Consider the following 12,511-nt stretch of genomic DNA (forward strand, 5'->3'; position numbering starts at 1 on the left):
TTTTCGTCTGGGTTACATCCGGATATAAAAATAAATATTGCGGCCAATTTATAAATAAAAAAATAATAAATGGATGTAATATCACATTAACTGGTTGTTAATCCTAGTATGATTGTGTTAGTTCAGCGTGCGTGTGTTTCGGATAAAAAGTGGAAGCTGTGGCGTACACTATATATGTTCAATATACTTATCATTATCCTGTTTATATTTTAAACAAATTTGTTGATATTAAAATCAATTCTATTTTTTTTGTAAATATTAATCAATCGGAGTAATTAATATATATAGCTTGCTTTTTCTCAATTATGAATATTGATGAAATGGGTAGCTTTAGAACTGAATGTTAATGCAAATAGAATATAGTTAATAATCAACGGAAAATAATAGAACTGGATTTGGAACTTTTACCATATCCGCCTTATTTTTCTGAGATAGCAACGATGGACTCATTTATTTAGGTCTATGGAACATTTGCTTCGAAAAGAAAGTTTCAATTCAACAGATGATGTCCAAAAACATCTAGATTCCTTTTTTAATTTAACACCGCAAGAAATTACATGAATTGTGGAATATCAAAAATATCATAAATGTCAATGGAAATTATCTTTCGGAATAAATATTGTACATTTTTTTCTCACTAAAAAATTTTACACTTTTTTCGCTTTACTAAGGTGACTAAGTTTAAATCAAATTTTTTTGTCCTCCTTTTTTCCATCTCAATTCTATTCAATCAAAAATGTTCGAGGTGACATTTTTTTTAGTGTTTTCAAAATCGGGTAACCTTAACTTTATCAATATATGAAAACGGATAGTTCCCATAGTCGTTTTAAACAGCTCGAGTTTAGGAAATTACGAGCTACCTAAGCTTCGAAGGGCTCGCGCGTCAACGGTTGGAGAGGCGGGGCGAATCGTACGATGGGGTGGCCCCCCTGTTACGTCATAGCGACGTATGCGCCACTATGGATTTTGACGCAATCAGTTGCCCCTCGCGCTCGAGCCGGCGAGCCGCGAGCTCACTGTTCCGGTAATTGAATTTGAAATTGGAAATTAGACCACGTGACTACTCCAAGTCGAAAGTTAGCGATCGTCGCGTTAGCGCTTCGAGAAGCTAACCCCGCCGGTGCAATAGGCAGAGTCGTTGCACCTGCAGCGCATTCGCGAATCCTTCCTCACTCGCGAAAAAATAACGCACCGCTACAGTCGCGCTTCGTCCGCCGGTTTGCGAGGTTCGAATGACTGTACGCGCCACCGCCGTAAGCGACTAATTATCCGATTCTAGAATCGCTCCGAAAATAAATTGCGACCCGGGCTATTTTAGCGCCGCCGCGAGTGAAGTGCGTGCGAATCGATTTTCGCCAAACTGCGCCGTCCCGATCGAAACCGCCGAATATGACTCAAAACAACGTCCTTTGTGCATACGTGTCGCTATCGAGGCGCACTTTTAGCGCTTTCGTCGCAGATGCGCGGCGCCGCCGCCATTGAGGTTATGTTCCGCCGGGGGATCGATACTCGCCGGGGACGGGTTTGGCTTGTTTCAACCTTCGGATAATTCATTTATCGATTGCGCCGTTTAAACGCAGATAAACCCGCTTTGATGCGTTTTCGAGATTTGTGTTCGCAACGCCGGCGCTTGCATGTCAATTTTGACAGCCGTTCGGCGGCGCGCTGCCAACCTAACAAAATTTGGGCATAATATGCTAATCGGCGGCCATTGATCGATTCAAAAATCAATTATATTCAAATACTTGGTACTTGTCAATTTTATCACTGAACACATCAACTTCACCGGAACAACAATATTACACAGATTTTCAGAAATCGCAATTAAAAATTTCTTATTTTTTTTATGCTTTTGGTCCTAATGTTTTAAAATTTAAAACTTTTTCTTGTTCCTCAAACATCGATTAAAAATCGAAATTAACCATTTATCAATGTCGTGGTGTGCTAGTTATTCAGTGTTATCGACGACACTGATGAACGGTTAATTGCGATTTTTACCTATGTCGGGGAATAATAGAAAAAAATTTGAATTTTAAAACCAAATGTTCATGATGACGCCGATAAAATTGACATGTGCCGAGTATTTTTATATGTTTACACTCGAGATCGATTTAAAGATAAACAAAAATAGTAATTTAGAACATTTAACTTGATATTTACTAGTTTTTAAACATTCTGCATTTATCATGTTCTTGCTCATTTAAGTACAATTGACAGAGTCTCTTTATTTTATGTATAGTTTTATTGAAAGAGTATAAATTCTATATACATTTTAATTGATCAGGCTTAAAGTAGTAATAGCATCCTCTCCGACTGTTTTATTTGAGCCCTAATCTCAAACGTTTTTTTCATTTTGCCAAGGACGTCGAAACTAAAATGAGAAGGGAGGGGGGAGTGGGCCATTCTATGGTCGTATTTATATTTCCACTAGATTTACGGGTATAAATCCGTTAAAAATAGGTATAATATATAGTGACCAGATTCCGAAAAAAATAGGGTTAATATATTTACATTGTTAAAATATAAAATGTCTTGGAAAACCCATCTTGGAGATTGAAAGTAAATAAATATTTTTAACTTTATTCTTCCCTTATCATTAGTATTATCTAATAAATATGTCTGATTTCAATAAGATAGCAATAAATATAAACAATTTAGTTCACTCCGTAATAAACGCCTGTCATGTTACAACATAAGCTAAAATAAAATTATTATCGTCACTATTATTTAAAAAAAATTGTTTAATAATATATAATGACTTTCACTTTATTTACTCTAAACAATACCAATTAAAAATATGTCATAAAAATTATTATATTGAGCCAGGACACTGTTTTTTTACACATTTTATTATATTAATCGCGAAACAAAATTTGAACACTTGACGTAAATTCAAAAACACAATTCTAGAAAAAAAAGTTACCAACTCATAAATCACTAATTTAACCTGAAAGCAATTATAAACGAAAGCAAAATCGAAATAAATTAATTTTCGCTTATATGATACGGGTTAAATTAGTATTTTTTGATGAGACATTGGTATTAAAATTTGTATCTATAATATAGGGTTAAATTGATATTTATTCGTAAAAATAAATTTAAAAATAGTTATATTTTTGAAAAAAAAAGAAAATGTTTTATTTTTTTTAACGATGTTGCCATTTTATGAAATACTATTAGCCTAGTAAATTCAGCATTCATTATACGTGACACTGTTTACAAAACATATGTTAAGTTATGCGCTAATAAGATCATCGCGTCGAGATTGGTCGTAAACGTACATATACATACGTATATTTATATATTTTATTTTTTTAATGTTTCATCATAGGTAAATGGTGACATAGATATGCAGTAGGAAGTTCAAAATTTTATCATATTTGACCCATTTTTTTAACGACCAAAGACGCACGGGTGCGTATCCTGCTTCTACATATAAACACGCATATATGCGTCAACCGACTCGAAAGTGCTTTTATTTATTTCATTGCTTATTATTTTTAAAAAATGTGTATATATTTATTTTTACGTAGATTCATATTTGGCAATAAATTTAATTGTCTGTTTTTTAAGAATAAATGATGCTAAGTAATTTTTAAAGTAAATGAAATAGCAATTTTATTTGGATAACCAAAAATTTTGAGTTTCGCTGCTAAATATTTTTTTCCTTGTATATTATGTGAAACGTATTTTGAATTCTAAAACAATAGTGTTAATATTTTTTTCATGACAGGTGCAAATTTATTAAAATATCTTGGTTTTTGTAAACACTATATAAGCCAATATTACTCCATTTTTAACCGAATTTCGTTAAAAATTCCATTGAACCATTTAACTGACATGCTAACTTATAAACGTAGATGTATTAAAAGTTGATTTATGAATTGTAGAAGCATTTAAAAGCTTTCTTAAATTAAAAAAAATATATGTATGTTTTTAAGAATGGCATTTATGTTCTTATATCATAAATACCATAAAACGCCAACAAAATCTTGCCGAATATTATGTTTTACATTCCCATGTAAAACAATATAAACAAACAAACATAAATTTGATATACATATATATTTTCATCATTGATACATATTTTTATTTGTTTACAGAATTAGCTAACATAACCTCAAATGTATTTTTTTTTCATATTACTTCTGTAAAATAAAATTTTTATGAAATATTTTTTAATATAGAAAGACACAAAAACACGGAGAGTCACAAGAGTCAAAACACACTTATGACAAGAACTTGTATCCGTATTTGACATTTGTATGATAAAGCTTGGCAAGTTTAGGGTGGCTAACTTAGCTGTGATATTTACAAGGTCAATTTTCAGAAGTACATAAGTTATATTGTACATACAAATTGTTCAAGACTTGTCTGTTCATTTTATAGACAAAATTTTCATCAGTCTATTTACATACACTTCCTTTTTTATATAATAGTTCCATGTAGAAAATAAAGAAATTACCTTTATATGTATCAGAATTTTGGAATTAATAAGCAATTTACACTAAGGCCATCATAATTACAACTACATTTTTTAACGGAGGGTAGTTTTGGGATCTCTTGGTTATTTTTTTAAAGTTGCGACTTAAAACTTTCTTTATATCAAAATCTGCCTAGAAAGTTTATTTTTAAGTATTGACATTTTGATACCTGAAGTGTCAAGATGTTATTATAAAACCTCTATTTTAATTATTGTAAATTATTATCTTCTATAAGAACAAAATTTCTGTCACTAAAGGATATATATTTTGCGACGCAAATAAACCTCTATCTTTAAAAATATTTCACTGTATATTTTTCAATCATGAATATTCATCTTTGAATTTTTGCTATTTATATATCTATTTTAACTTATGTACCCACCGGCCATTTTGAAGCATTAAAAATGTTTAATGTTGCCAATTGAAATAAAAAGTGTAATACAGTTGTAGAATAATCTTGTGTACTCCGTTTTATTTTATATGTATTTTGCCAGTCAATGCAAAAATGCTACGGTATAAACATAATAAAAAGCGCGCATAAACAATAACACCAATTTAAAAATCGATTAAAGTATAAAGCAGTTCATACACATACACATATATTGTTCCATCTTATATATAATTGGACGTGAATTGCTTTAGTCCATTCGAGATGAGTAATTTTAAATATCGATAATCGTAGTCCGATTTTTTATTTTGCTTTGATGTTAAGAAACAGTTTTAATGTTTTACAACGGTAGACTATAATTGTCCTATACAAACTATTGGTAAAGACTCAAAACACAAAACGGTGTCAATATATATTTTATTTTTGGCCCTGTTTTAAAATTAATAAAAAAAATAATTTCTCCTTTTGTTTTCAGTGATCAAGTGTCAACAGAACGCGAATGAAGTTTATAAATAAAAATATCGTCGCATACAGGAGACTTTGCTCCGTTTTAAAAAATCTTAGATAGTATATAAAGTGATACGCTGTGATATAAATTAATAATAATAATAATAAATAAAAATAACCTAAATAGTCAATTCGTTTTAGTAAATAATTATTTATAACTGTAATGAATTCTTCGTCGATATCTACGTCTACGTTGCTGAGCAGATGCAGTGAGTATTATTTATCTCATATGAATTATTAACGTGTCAACTATTATTTTCGTCCTATGTAGAAATGTCCCCCCTAAAGAGTCGTTAATGGATGATTATAATTGAACATCGCGTGATGTGCTTTTAGCTTAATATTATTGTATTGATTTTATCAATTTGAAACGTCGCATTTGACGGCCATTTTTAATTTCAATACAGAGACATCTCGCGTCCATTGGCAAAATTAAAATGTATTTATTGAACGTATATGATAACTTGGTTCGCAACATCGATAAAAATCAGTATCACGCGTTTCAATCTCGTTTATTTATTATTATTTTTTATTGTTATCTTTTACCGTACAATAGTTTGTTATTGTTTTTTTCGAACGAAAAATTCCATGGTCGGTATCGCGCGTGTTTGATCATCATTACATAAACGACAATAATGTACGTGTGTGTTCCATAGTCGAATCGGCAAATAACTCGTTATCAAAATATAAATATGAGTGGACATTCGCGTGGCTGTTCTGTTTTGTATAAAGCGCGAGGAGCGAATGTGCTCTTTGCTAATTTTTATATTATAAAACTAATTTTTGTGCCTAAAGAACGAGCGTGAAAAACATGGATACGTTTTGGAAATATGGTATGTTTGCACTGAAAATATTTTAAGATATGAATGACATTTATTAAATTAAATTAGTTGTGGATAGCTCTTATTCTTTGTTTAAACTCAATTCAATCAATACATATAATTTATTTATAGGATGATACTTAATAATTCTGACTATAGATCATGTCGTTTCCCCTAAAAGATAAAAAGATAGCGTTCTTAGTATGCATTATTTTTCTTTAAGTAAACAGATTGAGAGTAAATTTTGTGAAAATAACTTTGCACCTTTTTAATACATATGCTTTGAATATGTTTCTCCTTATCTCTCATAAATATTGACATCTTCATTATCATAAAAGCAACAATGAAAACAGGCTAAAAATAGATTCGAGAATATTTCAGAAAATTGTGAACTAATTCAAATTTTGTTAAAAACATTTTAATTTAATCAATGAACTAGGTAATTTAGTTTGCCCAGCAAGAACATTTTATGATTTTCGAACCCAAACATTTTTTTTTTTAAATATTTATTGGGTACACTGTGAAGGTTTATTTATTTTGATGTATAATTAATAACATAATAGTCCTGATTATATTAAACAAGAAAACATATTTTTTCTTATTTAATATTACCTAATTTCTGCACAAATTCATAAAACACATTTTTTATGTATTTGCTATAATATAAAACATAAAATACGCGTGTTCTCCTGTCCCTCACAATAACTCCTCCTAAACGTTGAACAGTAGCGACGTGACATTTGCATATGTCATTCTGGATGCCATTTCTGAGTCAACTTTTAATATTATTGTTCATTTATGGACTACATTTTGTGGGTGTTACATTAGGTGATATTTTCTGTGAGTTTTTCGATGAGTTTAAATCTATCCCGGGCTTCTTCAAGTAAAATATATCAAAGCAATAATACGTTGATAATCACTGTTTTTTCTATAATTTATTATAAATGCAATATAAAATAAAAAAAACAACAGAAATAATTATGTAAAAATACGTAGAATTAACTCACACCTACGTGTGTACTAACAAATGTGTATAAATTAGCTCACTACTATCAAATCGATTTCTTCTTATTTAATGAACAAACGGGTTCAGTTTTTTAGTAGAATTATTTGAAAATTTACCACTTAATGTGGTTTTCTTGTGTTTAAAGCAAACAATTAGAGATAAATTCAAGTCGATCGACTGTATCGAAGTGGAGAAGTAGATTACTGCTATAAATAGTAAATATTCACTACAACAGATGGACGTAAATCAACAAAATCCCAAAAATATGTTTTTGTCTCCCGCTTTTTACCTATAAGCGTTGTAAAGCAAAGATTCACGCCTCGCTTAAAAAGTTTAAAAACTGTATTTTAAATTTTATGGATATGATTATAAAATCTTATTTTAAAATATAAATTAAATGAATAAAATTAAATTTATTAAAAAAACATATAAATATATTCCGTTGAGACCATCATACACGACTCATATTTTTTAGTAGTGATTTTTATTATTTTGTAAATAAAGAAAAACTTATTTTAAATAAAATTATTGTTTGCATATCAATAAAAAAATGTATTTTTTTTAAACACAGTGATGTACTAAATTGTATGTGAATATTTTAAGTATAAAACAATATTGATTTTAAAAAAAAATTATTAAAAAACGTGAATCGTGATCGAATATTTTATGTAAATGCACCTTTCAAATGGACCTAGACAAAAATGAGACAATACAAGTGCCGAAAAAGTCTTTGGATTGTGTCTACCCAAATTACAACCTGTTTAAATTATGACAGCTACGCAAAATAATTCTTATTAGAAAAGTAAAAAATATAGAGAATAACAATAAGTCTGTTTCCCCCCAGATGCATTGCATTGCCCTAAGGTCAAGAGCAGGAAAACGCAACGCACCTCACTTGACGAACATGGCGTACAATAAACAGTTTATTAATTCTGAGTTTTGGGACATTTGTTCAATTGCTTTAATTTTTTTACTTAATTTTAGTAAAATTGATATTTTGGGCTATATGAAAACCATTAAGTGTAAATAACATATGTTTAATTTTATTAGAGCATTGGACATAATGCGTATTGATACAAGTATTTGTATTGTAAACACTTAAATCTAACTCATTTTAAATCAAATATCGACAAAATGCGTTTTGTAGAGACACTTCTTATTGCAAAAAGTTATTTATCATTAATGCAAAAAAATTATGACGTTTTTAAAAGCATATATGTACATCACATTTTTTGTATGGTTTGAATCATGTATCTCATTTTTATAATATTTAAATCGGATCATTAGCTATCTCATCATCTCCATAAATGTTTTTTTTCCACTCACACAAATGAGCAAATAAATGCTCTTTGTGCACATTTAGAACCACTGCCATCGATCATGACAATTGTTTGACAAAAAACGACATAATGATACAATAATAGCTTGAGTTGTAATTATTGGAATCATGTTTTGGGTTCCGATGCAAAAATATAATTGCCTCCATCCGATGGCCGTTTACGTGGGTACTATTTTTCAATGTATTTTTTTAACATTACAGTTTCCTCCGTTGGCAACCGTAAAAAAAACACACTGGTTTCAAAACCGTTACGAGAGTTGGTTCGATTTTTTTTTCATTTTCAAAACGTGACCACTCGCCCGATCGGTGGTGGTTCGTTGAACCCGCAATTGGTGTTTTTTTTTGTTCATGAAGTACTATTTTTTTATTCTTTTCTTTGGTTGTAAACGGAGTATGTTATCCGAGGCTCGATCTCATTTTTGGGAGCGATGGCTAATGAATAAATTTATGGCGCGATCGCTTTACAGTTAGCTTATCTCTCTGGCTGTGTGACGATTTGCACTATCGGTTATCTCAGCTGTTGCTTCGTTGGTCGAGACCTTTGGTACTTGCGATAACATTGTTGTGGGGGCACTTTGCAAATAATCAATTGATAAAACGTTTTTTAATTTAATTTTTTTAATATATATTTTATAAAAATAATTATGTCCAATTTGAAACGAAATGAATCGGACCAGCTCCTCATAGCTACCACAGAACATTCTAGCGTTTTAAAAAGCTGGATGGTGAGTTGGCAAATTCTCTGTAATCCAGTTGGATTGTTCATAGCACTCTTTGGTAATTTGAAAAAATTAAGTTCCTAATAATAAAGGAAATTGCTCAAGTATTAAAAAATACGCAAATCATTGATGAATTATTAAAGTGAAAAACGTTACTTATATCGAAGGAAGGAAGGCAGCATATTCTTTGGCGGACCTCGACGGGAATTTGACGACCGGCGGCGCCTCGTCCGCCGATCACTCACGTCATTATAGCGTGTAATTGAATTGCCACTCGTCACCACCCGTCCGTCAAATAACAAAACTGAACATCTTGATATGTAGATAGAATTTTCACTATCTCATGGTTTTTCATGAAAATATTTCTAGACAGTTCATTTTAATGTTGTCCGTGGGTGAGCAGTGTCTGTCGGTGTCTGACAGGCGGGGCGAATCTGTCGAGCCTCCATTGGAGACCAGCTTAAAGTATTAAGGGTTGCAAAATTCGCTGACGAATCTCAATCATGTAGCGATCATCCAGCCAATCGCTTCTTAGAACAACGAAATATGTATACGACTTTAGAAAGTGACATTTGCTTAATGGACATCTCCGAGGTTGAATTGTGCAACGGGAATGTTGTGGCCTTACGGTGATATATTGTTTCCCGTGACCGTTTCGTAACAAATAAATATTAATTCAATGCCCCGGAGAATCTTTATTGTAAAACCCTTTTTTCCAGTCGTAACGTGGGACTTTGTGTGGTCACATCCTTTACATTATTGTCAAGTTTATCCTTATTGATGAATGATCACTTTTGCTCACAGCCATTAACGCGAGTTTTAAAAATATTATATTAAATATTTATTAAATTAATTGAAGTAGGGAAATATAATACTACTATTATAGATGATTTTTTTATATTATTGTCTAACATATCTTTATAATTATTAAACATACATTATTTTTTAACAATCTTTCTATTATACTTAATTCGTTATTTATGTTATCTTCAACTTCTATGCAATAAATTAAAGTGTCGTCTGCAAACATATGTATTTTACATTTTTCTATTTAATTAAATATATCATGGATTTTAATTATAAATAACAATGGTTGTAATTTGGACCTCTGTGGTACACGTGAGATATTATTTTCTCTTTGGAATTAGCACAATTATCAAACCAATTTAAAACTATTTCACTTACACTTATAATTTATTGTTTCTTTAACACTACTTCTTTCTGTCTATTGTTTCGAAAGCTCTCTTGAAATAAAATATGATTTTTAAAATCAACCATGACCAACACAACACAAAATTTCTTATATATTATGGGTTGCTTTTTAACAGTAATCATTTTAATCGAATACATATACTCATCAGAAGACGTTAAAAATTCGAAGAAATTTACAGTTGTGTGTTCCGTTACTTTTAAAATTTGCCGATATATTGATTCTGTTGAATAAAATCCACTGCGGGTTACCGTTCTTTACTAGATAATCTTGAACTTGCATCTGGTGCATTTGACAAAATGAGTCACGCTCTCCTGTGTCTCGAGTATTATAGAAAGGCGTTATTGAAAAGCTACTTTTATCTGAAGAAACCCGTTGTGAAAGCTCGTCTATAGTGCATTTATATACCTATAACTCGCGCGGTAGAATAATTTGGTTTTCGGATAGGCGATGCCGTTGCATAACCAGGATGACGGCAGTGGACCCAGGAGCCGGTCTTTTCTCTCTCGGAGAGCTGTGACCGTTATTCGGTACGGTTACCTCATTTCTGTTAAGGCCGTTCTCTGCTCTGAACGTATAACCTTTCGGTTTGGTCAAGCGAGCAACATTTCGGCGTGTCGTTAATCCGAGTGCATTGTTAAAAATACAGCGTTGCACTGGAAGACTTTTATTTATTATTAATACCACGAAAACCTTCTTTATTAATAATATGATCTCATGATGCACATGTTTATCGTATATAATATGTTAAGCTGGGACCTTGTCGATTTTATCTGGGACCTCGTTTTCGAATACTTCGATAGTGCGACACCGATCCGCAACAATGGTGCCGCCCTTGGATCGATTGCGTCCCTTCGACGCCACTGGCCTTCGATACTGCATTTCGGTGCAACGAATATGTTTTAAAAATGACGAAATGACGCTTGAAACCTTGCGAAATGCGTTGATGCAAACTGCAAGGCCAGCGTGGCGTGGTTTTGATTTTAATTTATTTTATCTTTACCAACAAAAATCATAGTATTCGGTACGCAAAGGGAAACCGTTTTGTTCTAATCCGCCAATTGGCCAATTATTTATCGCACAAAAAAATTGCGGCCCTCTCGAGATTTTCGTTACATGTCGTTACCGTTACGCATTGCGTCCGAGATAAATCACTCGGTCCGGCCCGGATAATAATAACGACGGATACCGTTTTAGGTAAGGTCCGTTAACGATGACATTGTCTTCCGTGAATATTTTTTAACAAATAAAATGTTGAGAGTCGTAGGAGCGCTGATGAAGATAGTGAATATTTTAAGTTTACTGAGTGGGAATAAATCTATATAACAAAACAGACTGTCGAATAAGCCAAATAGTTTCAAGATATGAACTGTTTTTAATTAACAGTTTTGAAATTCGCCTTGCTATTGACGCATGTAGTAGTGTTCGAAGATTAGGTTGAACTCTTGGTATTACAGTGACGGCTTTGCTGGACCTGGTCTGACGTGGAAGTGAAAAGCGGCTGCTTTCTCATGTTTTAAAGCTCGTCTCGATCGTGACTCTTGGTGTGAGTTAGCTAATTCCTGATTCAAGTGCTTAAAAAAATATTCGGTACGGCTTATTTACTCTACAGATTTGGGGGAACGCTTACAGCTCCCGGTCGTCTGACAATCTATGATTTTGGGTGGAATCAGACTATTTGTTATTGTCTTATAAATATATTGTATGACTATATCTGCGTAAAAGTGATTTAAAAATTTGTACAATTTGCCAACGTTGTCATTCTATGAAATTCGGAAATATTAAACACCTGTTTTAGTGGAATTGTTCCGTGGATTTGAAATGAGTTCAATACGACCGTAGTCGTGTTTATATACCCTTTAAGAATTAAGGGAAAAACAGCGCTATAATAGTGTCTGGCCAATGCGATGATTCGGGGAGGAAACAAAATATTTGTTATTGTCTAATAAATATATTGTTCGAATATATTCACGCAACTGTGATTCAAAATTCTGCAAAATTTAGCAACATTTGTTCGGTGGAGATACAAGTTAATTA

General features: G+C 31.8%; 1 protein-coding gene across 8 annotated transcripts in view; it reads left to right on the forward strand.

Annotated features, from left to right (window-relative positions):
- The first annotated feature begins 961 nt into the window (after positions 1-961).
- LOC148229090 (long-chain-fatty-acid--CoA ligase 6) overlaps positions 962-12,511 on the forward strand; it is a 51,199-nt gene continuing 39,649 nt past the window's right edge. For 2 of the 8 annotated variants that reach the window (XM_088198865.1, XM_088198868.1), the window contains exons 1-2: positions 1,172-1,253; positions 5,348-5,588. Coding sequence is in view for 6 of the 8 variants with exons in the window: in XM_088198868.1 (XP_088054994.1) it covers positions 5,543-5,588 (46 nt within the window). In the remaining 2 variants the exon portion in view is untranslated. Of the gene's footprint in view, positions 1,025-1,171; positions 1,523-5,347; positions 5,589-5,996; positions 6,213-12,511 lie in introns of those variants that run through there. The other 6 variants (XM_088198871.1, XM_088198870.1, XM_088198872.1 and 3 more) reach the window with 6 other exon arrangements.

Source organism: Plectrocnemia conspersa, unplaced genomic scaffold (assembly GCF_051122295.1).
Source record: "Plectrocnemia conspersa isolate PC_06_02 unplaced genomic scaffold, ASM5112229v1 ptg000011l, whole genome shotgun sequence".
In the NCBI taxonomy this organism is placed as follows: domain Eukaryota; kingdom Metazoa; phylum Arthropoda; class Insecta; order Trichoptera; family Polycentropodidae; genus Plectrocnemia; species Plectrocnemia conspersa.